The sequence below is a fragment of the Euphorbia lathyris genome, chromosome 4 (genome assembly GCF_963576675.1).
Source record: "Euphorbia lathyris chromosome 4, ddEupLath1.1, whole genome shotgun sequence".
Taxonomy (NCBI): Eukaryota; Viridiplantae; Streptophyta; class Magnoliopsida; order Malpighiales; family Euphorbiaceae; genus Euphorbia; species Euphorbia lathyris.
In genome coordinates this window covers 65577886-65598478 of record NC_088913.1, presented here as the reverse complement: position 1 = coordinate 65598478, position 20593 = coordinate 65577886, and the positions used below count along the sequence as shown (strand labels likewise).

The following is a 20593-nucleotide window of genomic DNA, read 5'->3' as shown; positions in this document are numbered from 1 at the left end:
ATGAATCCTATTATATTGATAACAGTAGGCATAATAGTCAATTTGCTTAAAAATAATTAACTACCTACCACTCAACGTGTTAAGTGGTAATTTTAAGTCAAAATTTTTTACTTAACTTTTTAAGTGTATTTCAACTTAATTTGATAATTTAAGTGGTTAATAAAAAGTGGTTATCAAACACACTTATTTAATTTAAGTGCTGAATATATTAATTTAAGTGCTTTTTTCATTTATCAAACAAGGCAACCCTCACTTAATCACAACATGTAAGGCTCCTAACAAAATACTCAATGGCTACTTTGGGGTTTTGACTAATCCCAAAATTAGAAATTTAATCAAAATACAACCCCTAAATACTAATCTACTCCCTCCAATCACTAATCCACTCCCCAAGCTCGCTCTCTCTCTCTATTCTAAAAGATATCATCTATACGCAGCCACGCCAACGGCAAGGTCATCAGCAATCTATAAGTTTATCTTCTCTGAAAACCAGTAGCAGCGGTCATTCTTAGAAGATCATTATAAGTGTCTTTTCCCTATAAATAGAGCTTTTTTTTGTTCACGCTACTTATTCTATGTACACTAAATCTGGCTAAATCTCTATCAATACTTCTTTTTAAGCTCGATCCATTATCGAGTCTATACAAGCTTGATCTCGATTCTGCTATTTAACACCTCTAGTTGCTGTGTTAGTGGACTTTATGATTTAACAAAATTGAATTAGATAAAATTTGATGTTTCCAAATAAGGAGGGGTATGAGAATATCCAAGTCCAAGTAACTCAAGTAGGGCTTTTATTATGTGAAAAATAATGAAAGTAAGAGTGCACGATCCAAAGTTACAAAGTTGACATTAGCAAGTGTATGCCTCTACTATAGCTTTCAAGAATTCAAATTAACAAGTGTTACTCGCATGGCATGTGCAGTTTTTATGAAATCTTAAAGACAATATATGAATAATTAATACTTCATGTCCCTGACCAGATGGCCAAAGAAAACCTAATTGCCATTCCCATACAACTTTGTAACATCTGGATATTTGAATTCAAGCTATGGACTAATGCAGAAACAGCATCTTAATGCTAAACAAAAACTAACTTGAGAAATGAAAATAAACTTTGATGTATCTATTTTGCCTGAAATGGCCTGCTGTAGAGAATTTGTTTCTAACAATAATGAATTTACAATGTTCAATTTGTGGGACAAAATGATTCAGTTATCAGCACTGTACAACCAGATGAATTGCCCAAAAATATGAAAGCTCAGAAACCAGCCACCTGCAAATATTACATTGAAAATAAAAATTACTCTGAATGAGAATTCAAGAGGACGTGAATTGGGACTCATGATAGATGTTAAAATGTGCAATATTTAACAATGATATGCTCTATGGAACAGTACGGCGGCAAATCTTTAGCCACCACAGACCCCCAACTACTCTACAGGTGCATTAATCCTACCAGTAGTGTTCACATGGACCCTAATGACCACGGTGAATGTGGTCATTCACCATTAGATGTAGGCTGATTAAAATCCTAAGGTGGAGATTCAAAGCATCTTAAGGCTTAGATTTAATCAGCATACATCTAACGGTGAATGACCAAATTCACATGGTCATCAGGGTCCATGTGAAAAATACTGTTAATCCTACCATGTTAAAAAACTGATGCAGCCTTCCTATAACTCCTGACATAGGAAGAAAAATTGGCAAGGGAAGGCTTGCCCCCAATACACCCTTGTGGTGGGACCCCTCCCCGGACCCTCGCTCAGCGGGGACGCGTAATGCGACCGGGCCGCCCTTTTTTTTTTTAGTTCTTTACTGGTATTTCTTTGACATGCAGCAAGAAAAATCTTGCTGAATAAGTTCATTATAGGTGCGGCTTGTATGCTTGGCTGACAATTTCAGTTTAACAAATCAGAACAAAGTAAGCTTCATAAACATAGTTGTTCAAGGTGCACCTTATGCAAGGCTCTTGGTAGTTGGTCATGTGCTTTTTTACCCCCAGGCGAGGCTCTGTTTAAAAGGCGTTCGCCTTGTGCGCCTAGCCTGGATTTTGCAGGCGCGACTGTTTTAAATAATGTGTTATGATTAGGTTTCAAGTTTTTTTTACTGCTCTTATTAAAATAGAAGGTCGATTAATCTCAACCACTTGTCCTATTTAGTAAACTTAAATCTAAACAGTTGATATAAGTTAGAAAAGAATAAGAGATGTAAATTAGAAAGGGGGAGAGAAGAGTAAAAGACGTAAACTCAAAGCAAAAGTGTTGCTTCCACCTCAGGTGTCAAGGATAAGCAAAAGGAAAAAGCAAAAGCAACTCCTTGTGTAAGAGCTAGGCCATCTATGTTACTTATAGATGAGGAGGAGAATGAATATGGAGAGGGGGAAATTGGAGACAAAAAGGGCAATGGACCATGTTAATCTTGAGGATCATCTTGATGATGACCATAGTTATTAAAGGCGCGCCTATGGCGCACCAGGCGAAGGCCTTAGCGCCATGACACCCCCATGGCGTGGCGAAACCACCATGGCACGCGCCTGGTGCGCCATTTTGCGCCAAAGGCGCACCTTGGTGAGTTAGGGGCAGTTTTATGGTTTTTTTGACAGTAAGTGTTCTGAAGGGTCCAAAATGAGAAAAAAAAAATATTAAAAAGGAAGAGAGAGGGTTATACAACAACAACAAAGCCTTGGTCCCCGAAAGAAGGGAGAGGTTATACATTTGAATTAATTAGAAGAGGCAACCACAAAAACTTATTATAAGAGGAAGAAGTTCAGTAGAACAAAACACAGAAAACGAATTCAAACAGAAACACAGCCAAGGGAATTCAAATTCAACATGAGTGATTAATTTGGAGAGTTTTGATGAGTAGAACTTAGGATTTAGTATTCAACTTTCTAACATGGGGTTTATTTTGCATTTCAAAACTTATTTATGCTTAATATTGTCATGATTTAGTATTCATTGCATTTTTAGATTAATTTTATAGTTTTATCATTTTTGTTTTTGTAAGTGCGCCTTGTCTCGCTATGGCGCGCGCCATAGCCGTGCGCCATGCGCCAAGGCTCCAGGACCCCTAGCGCCTTAGTGCACCATGCGCCTTTAATAACTATGATGTTGACTATTAGTTTTTTTACGTTATTTTTGGTGGCCAATGACTTCTTAGTTTATTAGCATTATCTAGGTTAAGTATATAATTTAATATTATGTTTTTATGCGGTTTTGTCTTGTTCGTGTGGTTTTTAGTTCATCATAAGTTGTACTTCGACTAGTAACAGAGTATTAGTGACATCAAACATTGATATTTAGATTTGGTAATGTATATTTGTTTTCCACGACCCCCTAGCACCTTCAATAACTATGTATACAAAAAGGATGTGTTTACTACCCGAAACATGTATCTCGGAACTCAAGTCTACTACAATCTATGAGAGAACAAGTTGAGGATAAAACCATAAAACCTCAGCAATATGATATTTCCTCTAATCTCTGAAAAACCCTATCTTGATGCTGCAAAGCAAATATATGAACAAACTAGATCTTTCAACTGGAAGTGGTAAAGGGTCGACAGTGTATGCATCATAACTAGCCAATTAAACATGAATACTGTGGATCAGCTTTAATGAGTATAAGATCAGCAAATGAATTACCTCACTGGTTTTGCCATGAAAGTCCATTTTAATGCCCGAAAACTTCAATGTAAATTAGCTCAGCTGAAGTAAGAGAAAGAAGATTTAAGCTACGGAGTTGCAGAACCTTCCTTGATCAATGAGCTACAATGCGCTCAAAATTGCAAGAAAATCTTCTGGTTCTTCATTTTCTTTGATAATCTGTTAGCATTCAGAATTAAAGATGTACAGCTTATCAGAAAAGCATTACTGCTTTACCTCAAACTATGAATTACGCTATGAAATTGAACCTGTGTTCCTTTATGAAAATTTTAATTACTCAAGAAATTTGAACCCACGTGTTCCATCATAAACATGTTAATAGTAATGCCAATAACAGTAGCCAAGTTTATGACTAATAAAGGATAACATCAAGGAAAAGGTTGACACAAGGGTAAAAATCATAGTTATTAAAGGCACATGACGCACTAAGGCACTAGGGGTCCTGGAGCCTTGGCGCATGGCGCACGGCGATGGCGTGCGCCATAGCGAGACAAGGCGCACTTACAAAAACAAAAATTATAAAACTAACATAAAAATTCAATGAATACTAAATCATGACAATATTAAGAATAAATAAGTTTTAAAATGCAAAATAAACCTCATGTTAGAAAGCTTAAGTTGAATACTAAATCCTAAGTTTTACTCCTCATCAAAACTCTCCAAATTAATCACTCATGTTGAATTTGAATTCCCTTGGCTGTTTTGTTTCTGTTTGAATTCGTTTTCTGACTTTTGTTCTACTAAACTTCTTCCTCTTATAATAAGACTTTGTCGTTGCCTCTTCTAATTAATTCGAATGTATAATCTCTCATTCCTTTTTAATATTTGTTTTTTTTCTCATTTTGGACCCTTCAGAACACTTGTTCCATATATATAACTGTCAAAAAAACCATATAACTGCCCCTAACTCACCAAGGCGCGCTTTTGGCAACTGCGCCTTGGCGCAAAATGGCGCATCAGGCGCGCGCCATGGCGGTTGCGCCACGCCATGGGGGTGTCATGGCGCTAAGGCCTGCGCCTGGTGCGCCATAGGCACGTCTTTAATAATTATGGTAAAAAATCAACAACAGCAGCCAAGGCTTATTCAAACTAGTTGGGTTCGCTTTTTACCACGCATTCATGTTCATTGTAAGATCCTCTAAAAGGTCCAATAAGACCAGCCAACAGGTCATTTTCAACAACTTTCATCCAAGTTAATCTCAGCCTTCCTCTATCTTTCTAAATTATATCAAATTTTGTATGTCTACAGACCGTCTAAGTTTTCCCCAAAATACGAAGTCTAGGGTTGTTAATCAACACAATCTTCAATTATCTTTTTACTAAAAGAATATCATCTTCAACAACTAGCATCATCTTTTTTATTACTAATCTAAGGTAGAACTAAAAACCTAGAAGACTTCGAGAAAGTAAGCAAATATTTGATTGCTTACTGCAAGCAATTAACCACACCCCGTTCAAAAGTCCATTTGATTTATTTCACATAACTTAAATCAAAGACTAAATATTGATTCCCTCTGTCTTAAATGGTTTTCCTATTCTCGTTGCATATTTACATGGGAGGATTTAGTATGTTGAGGGCCAACAAGCTTTCTACTTTCATCTACATGATATCCCCTATCCATGTAAGTGATTCATGTAAATATGGAAGTCCTAGATACCTTATCAAATACAGCACATATCAGCTACTTCTCTTTGGTATTATCCTCACTCATGAGATGGAGTTAAATATTTTTAATCTCATCAACTCAGAGGAATATTCACCTGGAAGTCAATAACCTTCCCAATCTCAATTCCATCTAATACATTTCATTAGAAAAAGATTTCAGATATCACTAGTTTGGCCCGTGCGATGCACGAATTTATCTTGGCATATAAATATTAAAAAAATATTGTATTTTAATAATTAAAATTAATGACATAAAGGTGTTATCTAAATTAAATTTTATTATTTTATTTTTGCACTCACTTTAAATAATCCTTTTATAGATAAATATAATTAAAATTAATATATTATATTTTTTATTCGGTAAAAAAGAAGGAAGTGACACCTCAGCTCCACCGTTACTGTTTTATATTATAGATAGATATTTAGAGAATTAGAGAGATGTTAGGAGAGAATTTAGGGATTAATCTAAATTCTATAGAACTTCTTAGATATAATACGAATAAGATAATATTTTTATAGATAAATATAACAATAATTAAAATTAATATATTATATTATATTTTTTTATCGGTAAAAAATGAGGAAGTGACACATCAGTTCCATTATTACTGTTTTATATGATATATAGATATGCAGAGCATTTGAGAGATTTTAGGAGAGAGTTTAGGGATTAATCTAAATTTTGTAGAACTCTTAGATATAATACGAATAAAATAATATTTTTTATAGATAAATATAATATTTTGTGAGACACTTGCACTGGTGAGACACCTGCAAAGTTCAAGGAGCTAACCTATTTTTATGGACAAGTTTAGGGAGTTGGAGATACGAAATAAGCAAGTTTAAGAAGCTGGTGAAACACTAACAAAGTTCAGAGAGCCAATCTACTTTTACGGACAACTTCAGGGAGCTAATGATGTATTAGGCCTTTCTAATAATTGGCAACATATAAATACCAAAGAAGACATGCATAGATGTAACTGACAAAATACACATGCAAAAGTACTTCTTCCACAATACAAGAATGTAAAAGTGATGAAGGAGAGACACATACCCTAACAGAGATATCCTTTGGAAGACCCATCTGAGTTAGAACATGACAACCAGCTTGATTCCAGTCAATATATGTTCCCTTCATTAATCCATTGCAATAAAGCAAGCTCTCATCAAAAGATCTTCCTACCCAGATATATAGACTCCTATTATCATCCTTTTCTGGACTTGTGATTGGTGCTAAAATTAAAAAAGCAGCTTTTGAATCCAAGCAACTCCTACCAAAAGTTGCAACTTTTTCCAAACTGGGCCAATGGTATACCAGTGGTAGCTTTATCTTGCACTGAGATGACACATCTTTATCCTTTTCATCTGAGGTGGAACACCCCAAGTCCTCCCCCAAAAGACAATTTCTTCTGGGTCCACAATTATTTACAAAGGCTTCTTCATAACGCAAATCAGCACTAACTACCCTATCAGGAGATATAATCAACTGGAATTGTTTAGCTGAATCAATTTCTCCTTTAACAACACTCTTGGACTCTAAGACAATTTCTAAACTATCTGAATTACACCAAGAAAAATTATCATTCTTTAGTTTGTTAACATCTTCCTGTAAGGCAAGCGAACTTAGAGGAGTTTTAGTCACCCTTGTATTATCATTCATGACTGGAAGCTTCAATGACTTTGATGAGCTACCTCTGCGTTCTGCAAGTGAGGGTGAAGACTTTTTAGATGCTGAGTTAGTTACATTTGACATACTATTGACAGCATGAAATCCAGGAGTATTAGATAGTGTTTGAGAAGGAGCCCTGGATGAAAGAAGGGACAAGTTAGACAAGTTAGAAAATGTTGAAGGTACAGGAACAGAAATCGAAGCTGCTGATGGAGAATCTACAGATGATTCTGAAAAGCATTTTGAACTAGAACTAGAATCAGATGAGACTGAATCTGGAGAGAGATAAGGAGGAGAAGAAGAAGATGAGGATGATGATGAAGATGATGATGGTGATGAGGAGTGGACAATCATCATGGAATCTGAATAAACCCGGGAGAGGAATATTTTTGGAGCTGAAACAAACTCCTTCATGTCACAAGGAGCAAACTTTCTCCTCAGCACACTCCAACAGCTTTCTCTAGCAGGAAGGTGGGTTTCATGTTCATTCTCTGATGATGCAAATGGAGGCACAAAACCTCCTTTAATAGCTTTCTGGAAAATCTCAAAATCAACATTGTAAGCGTCCACTTTTCTCTCACCAGCACAAATTCTAAGTGCTGCTGCTCCATTGCCCGCTTTATTCCCCAATTTATCCATCAAAGGTAGATAATTTGAAAAGGCATCCCAAAAATAAACTGGTTCTTCGCCTTCTTTAACTAATAATATTGACCCTTGAACTCTCTCATAACGAACAATCTGACATACAGCTCCTCTAGCATCCCGTTCCATAATGGCCTCACAATTTTTACCGAGCCAGATATATATTGCAGAGGGAATGTGAATAATAAAAACACCTCTAGAATCCAGAGCAGATGGTGATGGATCATTCAACATTCTCGGAACAAGATGTAAGGGATCATATGGTGAGTGTGGAGCAACTCTGTACATCCTCAACAATGAACTAGGACTAAGAGGGAATGCATGAACCCTCTTTTGGCACTGTAATAGCTGGCAAGCAAACCCCATATTGGGGTCAGCAATTCCTCTTGCTGCCTTAACATATTGAAAGGCATCATCAAAACTCTGGCCCTCTCTCCACATAAGGTAAGCTATCACCAATGAAGTAGACCGAGAAACCCCTTGGCAACAATGAACAAAAACCCTCCCACCCTGTTCTCTAACATCCTCAAAATAATCAAAAACGTCATATAGAATACTTGTAATATCCTCAGAAGGACTATCCTGCAACCACAAGGTCCTATAAACAAAATCTGCCTTAAAATATTCAGGACAAACAAAACCCACACAGTTCAGTACATGTGTAATCCCATTGTGTTTCAAGATCTCCCTATCCCTTGCAACTGCATCTCCACCAAGATACACATGCTCAGCTACTTTAGAACATTCTTTATCAAAAAAAGCAATCCTATCTCTTTTCACTAAACCAGCATTCTTGTCTGGATTCCTTTGGATAGAAGATAAATCAAGTTTTAATCTCTCACCACTCCTGTTCCCACTGGGGGTTGTCGGCTGAGGCCACTCACCTACATCATCAGAACCAGCTTTTGGCCACTCATCTAAACTTCTACGAGCAATTGCCAACGGTTGCAAAGGCGGCAAGCATGACCTTGCTTTGAAGTTTTGCTGCGACCTCGGAGTTAATGGAGCAGGGTACTTACGGTGTTGCACATTACTCCCATTACCGATAGGATTACCATTCGGATCTAGGACACAGTCTTTCTCATCAGTTTCTGGATTTTGAAGGGCACTCCTAGAAGAGGACCAGGATGCAGAACGCCAGAACATTTTGCGGGACCCAGTAGCCGTTGGAAGCTGGCGTGGAGCCAGAGGATTATCATCCTCTTTGCCCACCATGCCCACTCCGTTTTAAGAAAGAAAATACCTCAGATGTGATCCAAAACCAGAAACCTTCAAACCCTTATTATTAAGTTTCCAGTTATTTATACTCGAATTTCAGAACAAAACTGGACAGCTTAACTAGAATTCGAGAAACGGAAACTCATACCAGATCAAATTGCGCCCAGCCCTACAGAGTACCAGTGCGAGCATAAATTAGCAGCAAATCAAGTTATTATGCATCAAGTAAACACGATAAAACTAATAAGCACAAGCAAATTAACACTAATAAACAATTCATAGATGAGATTTCAGAAACGCAAAGATTACGGATACCATTAAAAAAAAAACCCTGGTTAAATTTTTGAAGTAGGGATTGAAAATAAGCATAGAAATCATATATTAGGGTTTTTTTCGTATGTTTTGACGCAAAATTAATAGAAAGAGGGAGAGGTTAGATTTGAAACTTACAGTGTAAAATAAGACGATGAATCGTCGAAAGACGCAGTAGATTTAGAGGAAGAAGGAGAAGATACGGGCGAAGTGAGTAGCAAGGAGGAGGAGGCAAAGATGAGAGGGAAAAGGAAGGGGCAGTAGCAGTCTTTTTCAGTTGTGAGTTCCTTTCTTTTTATTCAGTCGGAGAGAGAGAGCCATTAACATTGTTTTATTTAGCCCAATATTTATACAGCTCGTGCATCATGATCATATTTCAAATTTTCAATCCTCTATTTTCCATTTATGGCGACTAAATTATTGCCCTTCAAAAATATAATTTTTTCCTTTTTGAAATAACCTTCAAAAATATAATTAATTCCAATAAAACATAATATATCATTAATTATTATTTATTTTTATGGAAATTAATATCATTCATTTTGAACGTTGGATTTACAGTTTTTTTTTTTTTGAGATTTTTTTACCGTTTTAAATTTTTACATAATTTTTTTACGGTTTTGATATATGCAGCCCTTAGGGCTGCATATAAGCATTAAATACAAATAGAATATTCTTTTGTATTTTCAAGCTGTTTATTTATTATGCATTGAACTTTTAAATACACCAAAATTCATTTAATGCAATCATTATTATTTCAACAGGTTATTTGTAACTGTGTTATTAACAGAATAAAAGTTACAAATAACCTGTCGAAATAACACAGTTACAAATAATCTGTCGAAATGATAATGTTTAAGTCTGACAAATAAAATTTACACACAAAAAATTATATATAACCCGTCAAAATACAATTAACTGTATGCATATACAAACATTATCATTTTGACATGTTATTTGTAACTGTGTTATTTCTACAGATTATTTGTAACTGTGTTATTAACAGAATAAAAGTTACAAATAACCTGTCGAAATAACACAATTACAAACAACCTGTTGAAATCTTTTTAAAAAATAAAAAATTAATGCAAATATAGAAAATATAAAAAAAAATTATGATTGCATTAAATGAATTTTGGTGTATTTAAAAGTTCAATCCATAATAAATAAACATCTTGAAAATACAAAAGAATATTCTGTTTGTATTTAATGCTTATATGCAGCCCTAAGGACTGCATATATCAAAACCGATTTTTTTATATTCATATAATCTACTCTCTTTCTAATTCTTTTAACAACTGTGGTAGATAAATTTAGAAAATTATGAGAATGTTTTAATTAATAAAATTATTTTATTAAAATGTTTTTATAAATGTTTTTTTTAAAATTTAAAACAGTTGGTTAATTTTTTTCTTATCAACATTAAATATAAATATAAAGATCCTTATAAAAAAAATATTAAATATAAAAATAGTTTAAAAACAGTTAAATATCTTCTATACGAGTAGAGCGTACAATCATATCAAATGAATGTTTCTATGAACGGATCTTGAGAATAAGTCTTTTCGTGCTCATTTTGCCAACCCTTCTTTCTCCTAGCACTCATTGACATCGTATGCGGGCCATCGTGAATAATAGAAAAAATATTGTGTGTTTCATCAATTTCATTGTCTTTATTAATTAATGGCCAACCGAATGGGTTTGTGAAACCATCTCCAGGTTTAAGATAAGGGAATTCCATCTCCCCCTACTTATTTCTTATTTGTGCAAAAGCATTATTAGTAAAAAAATTAGAAAAGCAGAAACTGATGGTACTGTTCATGGTATTAAACTGAGCCTATTTGCCCTATGTATTTAACACTTCTTCTTTACAGATGATTCACTTATTTTTTAGAGGACTAATGTAACTGAAATTAGAGTTATTAAATTAATTCTGGAGTCATATGAAGCAGCATCGAAACAGATGATAATTTTTGTCAAATCTCAAATCTCTTTCAGTTGCAGGGTTCCAATTTAGTGTCGAACTCAGATTACTAGGATGCTTTATGTTGCTGAGACCGGTGCCTTTCCTCGTTATTTGGGTTTACTAACCATCATTGGAAGGTCCAAGAAGGAGGTCTTCTCGGTGATAAAAGATAGAATCAAATTTAAGCTCATGGGGTTTGTAGAATGGTACTTATCGACTGGGGGAAGGAAGTTATGATCAAATTTATAGTGCAATCAATACCTTGGTATTTAATGTCATGTTTTCTACTTCGTTATTTGTTTTGTATGGAACTACATGGACTTACAAGTAGATTCTGGTAGGGTGGTCATGAAACTAAAAAACCGATGTACTGGTTAGCTTGGGATACCATGTGTAACTCGAAAGAAAATGGTGGAATCAGTTTTAGGTGGATCTGTTCCTTTAATATTGCAATGTTAGCGAAATAATGTTGGCGCTTAAGTAATAGTATGGATTCCCTATGTAGTCGGATACTATAAAAGCGAAATATTTTTATGAGTCTCATTTCCTCGATGCCCCCTGCATGAACCCGAGTTATTTTTGGAGACGAATGTGGGGAGCTAGGAGAATGTTTCGTTAATTATATCATTAATTATTATTTTTATGTCAATTAATATCATTAATTTTGAACGTTGAATTTATAGTTTTAAACTTTTACATGATTTTTTATATTCATATAATCTACTCTCTCTCCAATTTTTTAACAATTATGGTAGAAAAATTAAGAAAATTATTAGAATGTTTTAATTAAGAAAAATATTTTATTAAAATATTTCTATAAATGTTTTTAGAAATTTAAAACAGTTTGTTAATTTATCAACATTAAATATAAAGATTCTTTCAGAAAAAAAAACATTAAATCTAAAGATAGCTTAAAAACAGTTAAATATCTTTTACATGAGTAAAGCGTACAATCATATTAAATGGATGTTCTTACGAACCGTTCTTGAAAATAAGTCTTCCCCTACTTATTTTATCAAGGCTTAATACATCATTTGCCCCTTGAACTTGTCCAAAATAGTTGATTGGTCCCCTGAACTTTCAAAGTGACTCGATAGCCCCCTGAACTTGCATAAAATGTTCAGTTAGCCTCCTGAATTTGCATAAAATGTAATCAATTAATCACTCGGTTGTAAAAAAAGTAAGTTAAATGCGGAAGATATGTTGCAGATATCTTAAAAAAGTAAAACGACCAAGATCGGGATATGCGATTATAATATTAGAGAAGAAAATGTTTTATAGTTGAATAAGTAAGAAATTCTTTTTTAACATGTTTTAATTTATTTTGTGAAGTATGTAATAACATTTTAAGGCACGTGTAACATATTTTCCGCATTTGACTTACTTTTTTACAAACGAATGATTAATTGATTACATTTTATGCAAGTTCAAGGGGCTAACTGAACATTTTATGCAAGTTCAAGGGGCTATCGAGACACTTTGAAAGTTCAGAGGGCCAATCAACTATTTTGGACAAATTCAAGGGGCAAATGATGTATTAAGCATTTTATCAACCTTCTAATGTTGTGTATTTCAACAGTTTCATTGTCTTTTTTAATTAACGGTCAACCAAAGAGGTTTGTGAAACCACTCGAGAGGTTTGTGAAACCACTCGAGGTTTAATTAATAATATATCATTAATTATTATTTTTTATGAAAATTAATATCATTAATTTTGAAAGTTGAATTTACAATTTTTTAAAAGGTTGCAGAAACAAAAAAAAACTACCAATTTTTTTTCTTCCTTTCTCTTCTATTTTTCTATTTTGTTGATGTACTTTGAGGAGGACGAAGGACCTTACTTCTTCCTCCTCATACCGGATTAGATTTCTATATTTCTTTTTTATTGCTTTTTAGTTTGTGTTCATATATTTCATCGGAACTATTTATCCGTCTGATTGTATATGCTCTCTATTATTCTATCGTTTATGCTTTTTTATTTATTTAGCAAGAGCGAAAATGGTTTATCTTGTCTGTAGATCAATAAATCTACGTGGTTGCATTAAAAAATGACTCAGATCTGAATGTTCGGAATGGTCTAAAGGATTAAGTTTGGGTTGTAGATGTCTCTCTATAGATTTGGATTTGCGAGAAATATATTGTTGTTTTGTATTTTTTATGTCTTTTATGAGTTTTTTTTTTGCTCTTTGTAGTCATTTTCATCCCTTTGTGGATGTTGTATTTGTTTTAGAGTGTAATTCTGTAAAGTTTTTACATTTTGTTTGTTGTACTTGTTTTTTTATTTTCATCTAATTTCATTAGAAGCATTTTCTCAAAAAAAAATTACAATTTTAAATTTTTACATGATTTTTTTATATTCATATAATCTATTCTCCCTACATGTTTTCACATGAATTAAGAAAATTATTAGAATGTTTTAATTAATAAAATTATTTTATTAAAATATTTCTATAAGTGTTTTTTGAAATTTAAAACAGCTTGTTAGTTTTTTTTCTTATCAACATTAAATATAAAGATCCTTTGAGAAAAAAAAATTAAATATAAAGAGAGTTTAAAAATGGTTAAATATATTTTACATGAGTAAAGCGGACGATCATATCAAATGGATGTTCCTACGAACGGTTCTTGAGGATATATCTTTCCATGCTCATGTTGTCAACATTTTAATGTTGTGTATCATTCGTTTCAATGTCTTTTGTAATTAATGACCAACCGAAGGGGATTGTAAAACCATCTTGAGGTTTAAGGCAAGGGAATCTCGCTCCCCCTACCTATTCCTTATTTGTGGAGAAGCAGTATCAACAAAAATTAGAAAAGAAGAAGCTGATGGTGCTATTCATGGCATTAAATGGAGCTGATTTGCCCTATGTATTTCACACTTCTTCTTTGCATATGATTCGCTTATTTTTGGCAAGGCTAATGTAACTGAAATTGGAGTTATTAAATTAATTTTGGAGTCATATGAAGCAGCATGTGGACATATGCTAACTTTTGGCAAATTTGAAATCTCTTTCAGTTTTGGGGTTCCAATTCAGGGCAAACTGAGATTACTATGATGCTTCATGTTGTTGAGACATGCGCCTTTCCTCGTTATTTAAGCTTACCAACTATCATTGGAAGGTCCAAGAAGGCGGTCATCTCGGTGATAAAAGATAGAACGTAAGCTTTAGGGGTTTGTGAAATGGTACTTATTAACTGGGCGGAAGGAAGTTCTGATCAAATTTGTAGTATAAGCAATACCTCAATATGTAATGTCCTATTTCCTACTTCTTGATTCGTGTTGTGTGGAACTACATTGACTTATAAGTAGATTCTGGTGGGGTTGGTCATGAAACTAAAAAGTGGATATACTGGTTAGCTTGAGATGCCATGTATAACTCCAAGAAAAATGGTGGAATCGGTTTCAGGTGGACCTGTTCCTTTAATAATGAAATGTTAGCAAAACAATATTGGCGCTTAATTAATTGTTTGGATTCCCTATGTAGTCGGATACTAAAAGGTGTATGCCTTTTTTAGTTTTGATAGTTTTAGCATTTTTTTTAACTTTTTTGGGGTTCAAGGGGATCCATTTGTATCCCATCGAGTCTTATGTACCACGATTTGTTGGTTATCATCATCGAGCGAGTTTTTGGTAATCACCACAGAGTGTGAAAACTGGTGTTTAAAGTTGGGTATTTCGAATTCCTCTAAAATTGATTTTAGGGTTCAAGAAATTTTAGAGCAATTGGGATAGGAAGGATCTCGATCCACAAATGGAGAAAGTTTAGGATTTATATATGATGTTTATAAATGGTATTACCCTATACCACGTCATTAAAACACATGCAGTCCACAAACTATGGAATAAGACACAAAAGTAAAAATATAATAAACTCTCTTATTTATGATATTAAGGTACAAGTATTTATACTACTAATTACAATGTTGATTTACTATTCTACCCTTAATATATTAATACATTAACACCCCCTCCTCAAACTGGAGGCTGTGAGGAAACGAGACCCAGTTTGGGAAGAAAGAAATGAAGCGTTGCTGCAGATAAAGGTTTAGTGAGTAGATCAGCGAGTTGGAGTTTAGTAGAAATATGTGGAGTGGACAGAAATCCGGAAGTAATATGATCACGAACAAGATGACAATCGATATCTAAGTGTTTAGTGCGTTCATGAAACACTGGATTAGATGCAATATGAATGGCAGCTTGACTGTCACAATGTAGCTGGATAGGTAAGGGAAGCGAAATTTGAAATTCACGAAATAAATATGAGATCCACTTGAGTTCACAACTGGTGGTTGCCATACTGCGATATTCAGCTTCAGCGGAAGATTTACTGACAGTAGGTTGTTTCTTTTCCTTCCAAGAGATAAGAGCATTCCCAAAAAAAATACAATAACCACCAATGGATCTTCGTGTTTCTTTACACCGACCCCAATCAGCGTCACAATAAGTCGTGAGGCGAAAATCTGAATTAACTCCATAAAATAAACCATAATGCAGCGTGCCTTTGAGATATCGCAAAAGATAGAACAAGGCCTCAAGGTGATTAGAACAAGGTTGGTGCATAAACTGACTAAGCTGTTGAACAGCAAAACCAATGTCGGGGCGAGTGAAATTTAAATAAAGTAATCTTCCAACAAGCTTGTGATACTGATCGGGAGCGGGAATGGGAGTGCCAAGAGCAGGGTCCAAATTAGTACAAGATTGCATTGGACAAGGAGAGGAATGAGCGGAAGCTAACCCTGTATCAGAAAGCAAGTCATAAATATATTTTTGTTGGGACAGAAAAATTCCCATTTTGTTACGAGCAAGTTCAATGCCTAGGAAGTATTTAGCAGGGCCTAGGTCTTTAATAGTAAAAAGAGAGTGTAAATGATCTTTGACATGACAAATAACATCCTCGGAATTACCCGAAATGAGTATATCATCAACGTAAACGATGAGGATGATAAAAATATCAGTCTTGGTATACGTGAATAAGCAATGATCACAAGATGCTTGAGTAAAGCCAAATGCAAGAATTTTAGATGTGAATTCTTTATTCCATTGGCGACCCGCTTGTTTAAGACCGTAAAGAGATTTACGTAGTTTACAAACCTGACCGGGTTTAGTCTTTTGATAACCCTCCGGAGGTTGGAGATAGATGTCTTCATCCATAAAACCATGAAGATAAGCATTATTTATGTCAATTTGATGAATGGGCCAAGCTTTGGCAGCCGCAATGGCAATCATGAAGCGAACGGTGACTACTTTAGCAACCGGAGAAAAACTCTCCAAATAATCGATACCTTGGATTTGATTATAGCCACGGGCCACTAAACGAGCTTTGTATCGGTCAACGGAACCATCAGGTTTATGTTTAATACGAAAAATCCATCGAGTAGAAATAGCCTTCTTACCAGGAGGTAAAGAAGTAATGTCCCATGTATCATTGTCTTCTAATGCTTTTAATTCAACATCCATGGCCTGAAGCCATTGATGAGAAGAGGCTGCCTGTTTATAATTGGTAGGTTCATTGCATGTATTAATAGTAGAAATAAAGGCAGAATACAAATAACTAAATGGGGGTAAAACGGGAATGGGGGTAGAAGATACATGACACGAAGAAGTAGGAGAGTGTGTAGTAAAGTCTTGAAGCCAAGATGGAGTTTTAAGAGGTCGTCCAAAACGAGAATTACGTTGAGGAGGTGGAAGTGTAACTGGATCAGAAGGAGTGGAAATAGGATTGTTAGAAACTGAAATGGGGGTAATGGAGGTGCTTACGGGAATAGGTAAGGAGGATTCCGCAAGGGGTTGAGTGGTGGGAGATGAACTCGAAATAGGGGAATGCAAAGGAGATGAGTGAGATTGAGTATGATCAAATGAGGTAGAAATAGGAGCCTCAATAGAGAGAAGAGGAGATGAAGTACGTGGAACAGGAATTGTTGGGGAAGAAGAAACAATAGGTGTTGTGGAATGAAGTATATTTGGTATGGGAAATATGGGATTGGATGATGAAGTCGTAGGTGTAGAATCAGAAGCGTGAGAAGTGTATGGAAAATGAGTTTCATTAAACACTACATCACGAGAAATGATGATTTGATTGGTATTAAGATTGTAAATCTTATATGCTTTATGATCAGAAGCATAACCAACAAAAATACCGGGAAACGCCCGAGGATCCAACTTATCACGAGAAGGATGTAAATTAGAAAAGAAACAATGACAACCAAAAACTTTCAGAAAGGAGTAATTGGGAGATTTGCCATGTAATTTTTCATAAGGTGATTTCCAATCCAATAAAGGAGTTGGAAGTATATTAATGATATGTGTGGCAGTTAGAAGTGCTTCGCCCCAAAAAACCTTAGGAAGCGATGCATGAAATAGTAGTGCTCGTGTGATTTCGAGCAAATGTTTGTGTTTACGTTCAACAATACCATTTTGTTGAGGTGTATATACAGATGATTTTTGATGAAAAATGCCCCTATTTTGAAAAAAAACTTGACAAGTGTGATTAAGAAATTCAGTGCCATGATCAGTTCGAATTTGTTTAATTTTTGTGTTAAATTGATTCTCAATTAACAAAATGAATGATTCAATGGCAGAAAAAACACTAGTTTTATCACATAGCAGTATGGTCCAAGTAGCACGGGTATAGTTATCCACAATGGATAAAAAATACTTGGCTCCCGTAAGGGTGACAAGTTTATAAGGGCCCCAAAGATCCATATGAAGTAATTGAAAAGGAAAAGTAGTAGAGATATCTGTGCGAGAAAAGGATAGGACAAACATTACATGATATATTGTTGGAAATAGAAGAAATAACAGAAATATGAGCTAATTTGGATGCCGAAGCATGTCCTAAGCGATGATGCCACAAAAACACAGAATCATTGTTAGTAACAGCATTAGTAAGAGGCAATGGCGATGAAATAGATGGAACAATGTACTCTTTATTACAAACATAGCTAGCTATTATGGCGGGATCAAAAGATTGAGATGTAAGGTAATATAGGCCTCCTTGGAAAAAAACCAACAGCAATAACAGTATCAGAATGATGGGCCTGAAATAAGCAAAAAATTGGGAAAAAAACGAAGGACAATATCAGAATCATGTGTTAAGCGTCCAACAGACAACAAGTTATGAGTGAAAGTAGGTATGTGTAAAACGTCCTTTAGTATGAATTTAGGACGAATTATAATAGAACCAATATGTGTAATCTTATTTTTGGATCCATCCGGTAAATGAACCCAATTATTTGTGTTAGTAGAATTAATGTGAGTAAAAAGACTAAGCTTATTACTCATATGAGATGTAGCACCAGTATCAATTATCCAAACAGATAATGGAGTAGTAGGAGAAGAGTTTGTAGAAAAAACAGTAGGATAGTTAGATTGTGATGTAGAGGATGTACCTGCGAAGCCAGAAAAGTTGGCCAAAGGCATATGAGAAGTGGATGGTTGGTCATCTCCATATTGTTTGGAATTATTGTTCTTCATCACTCTTTGAACTTCAGATTGAACCATTTGAGCAAAGCCATGAGGCATAGGATAGTTGGAAGCACCAGTTTCTGTGTTCTCAAAATCAGATCCATCAAGAGGTGTATCGGCCGAAGCACAATGAGCACGAGGCTTGGTATTCTTATTCTTCTTCTTTTTGAATTCCTGAAACCACTCAGGATAACCATGCAATTTAAAACATGATTCCTTCTCATGACCAGATTTGTTACAATGAGTACAAAACCGATCAGCTTTGGTACTAGGATCACGTTTCTGACCCTGAGTATGAGTAGAAGTAGTAGGAATGGATGTCTTAGAAGCAAGAGCAGCAATCTCCAACGAGGCATTTTCAGAGGTAACCTCTTTTTGTTTTTCCACATTTTGTAACATAGAGTATGCTTTATGCAAATTGGGTAAAGGATCCATCAACAACATTTGATGCTTGATATGAGAATATTCAGAACGTAATCCCATAAGGAATTGTACAAGCTGATCAGTATTGTGAGATTCATATGCCTTTTGTGTAGCAAAACAAGTGCAAATATGTGATGCTTCACAAGAACAGACAAATACAGGGCATAAGTAAGCTAACTCGTCCCAAAGTCTTTTGAGCTGAGTAAAGTAGAGAGCAATTGATAAAGTACCCTGACGAAAAGCATTAATCTCACGTTTTAATTTGTAAATCAGCGAACCATTGGAACCTCCAAAACGTTGCTCAAGTTCTTTCCACAATGCTCTTGCAGATGAAGAAAAAACGAAAGCATCTGCTAGGTCCTTAGTAATAGAATTCAGAATCCATGACATAACCATACAATCAGCCCTCTGCCACTGATGATAATCAGGTGAAGTTTGGGGTGGGGTAAATTCATCACATAGCACAAAATTCAGTTTCTCTTTAGTAGATAGGGCTAATATCATAGCTCTTCGCCATGTAACATAGTTATTGCCATTCAATGGCATGGTAACAAGAATAGTACCAAGATTATCAGCTGTAGTTAGCTGTAAAGACAAAGCATAATCGTCTTGAACATTCGAAGAACGATGAGTATGAGTATTGACATGGCGAAAACGCTCAGTATTCATGTTATGAATTGGTGTAGGAGACGGAAAATGATCATGTGAAGCAGAATGGTGTACCTGAGAATAAGATGGAGACGTCGGTGTTCTACTGACCGGTGGAGTTAAACGAGGCATTTTGGAGTTGACATCAAGCATTTGTGCCTGACCAAAAGTTACATTCCGTTTAGACTTCATATTAGCAGGAGCATTAGATACTGGCTCAGGTAGAAATAACTGTGGTGGATTCACTGGTGATTTAGCAAGCATTGATGGAGTTGGAGAAGAATCAGATGAGACAGAATCAACTTCAAAATCTACAAAGCCTGGTTCAGCCATTGCAGGAATTGAAACAAATGTAGAGTAGAAGGAGCTTCAAGTAATTAACCACAGAAGAAACAACAGAGATATCCAAAACACGTTGCCAGAGAAAAAAAAACCAGAACAAGATGAAGAACTGCAGATAATCGCAGAAACAGATGAAAACAGAAGCCGTCAAACCGTAATCACCGAAAACAGATGAAATAAGAACAGAAATCGCAAATCGATTAACAAATGAAATAAGAAGATGATCGATAAATCCTGTAAGTTGTTTGATTTTATTATAAGAGTGAGAGAGAAAGAAACTTTTGCTCTGATACCATATGGAATAAGACACAAAAGTAAAAATATAATAAACTCTCTTATTTATGATATTAAGGTACAAGTATTTATACTACTAATTACAATGTTGATATACTATTCTACCCTTAATATATTAATACATTAACACAAGCATTTTTTGAAATTTTTCTAGATATTTTTTTTTAATAAGAGAATGAGTTCGAACCCACAACATCTCACCTCTGAAATTAGAGATAAACCCACAACCTCGATTTGATAAAAGGCGAAAAATGTAGTTGTTGTTTTGCAAAGAAAAACTG

At 34.9% G+C, this 20593-nt stretch overlaps 1 protein-coding gene across 1 annotated transcript; it reads right to left on the bottom strand.

Moving 5' to 3' along the window:
- Window positions 1-1016: 1016 nt before the first annotated feature.
- On the bottom strand, window positions 1017-9515 carry LOC136226047 (protein-tyrosine-phosphatase MKP1). The gene is made up of 4 exons (XM_066014333.1): window positions 9313-9515; window positions 6388-9031; window positions 3647-3826; window positions 1017-1276 (listed from the first exon to the last, which is right to left on the bottom strand). The coding sequence occupies exons 2-3, from the start codon at window positions 8857-8859 to the stop codon at window positions 3770-3772; spliced, it is 2529 nt and encodes an 842-aa protein (XP_065870405.1). The 5' UTR covers window positions 8860-9031; window positions 9313-9515; the 3' UTR covers window positions 1017-1276; window positions 3647-3769.
- Window positions 9516-20593: the final 11078 nt, after the last annotated feature.

What these genes read in the sequence shown, in the direction of transcription:
- LOC136226047 (XM_066014333.1), bottom strand. Translation starts at nt 8,859, where the DNA reads ATGGTGGGCAAAGAGGATGATAATCCTCTGGCTCCACGCCAGCTTCCA. An exon ending in CAAAGGATATCTCTGTTAGG is followed by an intron (nt 3,827 to 6,387) that starts GTATGTGTCTCT and finishes GAATGCTAACAG; the next exon opens with ATTATCAAAGAAAATGAAGA.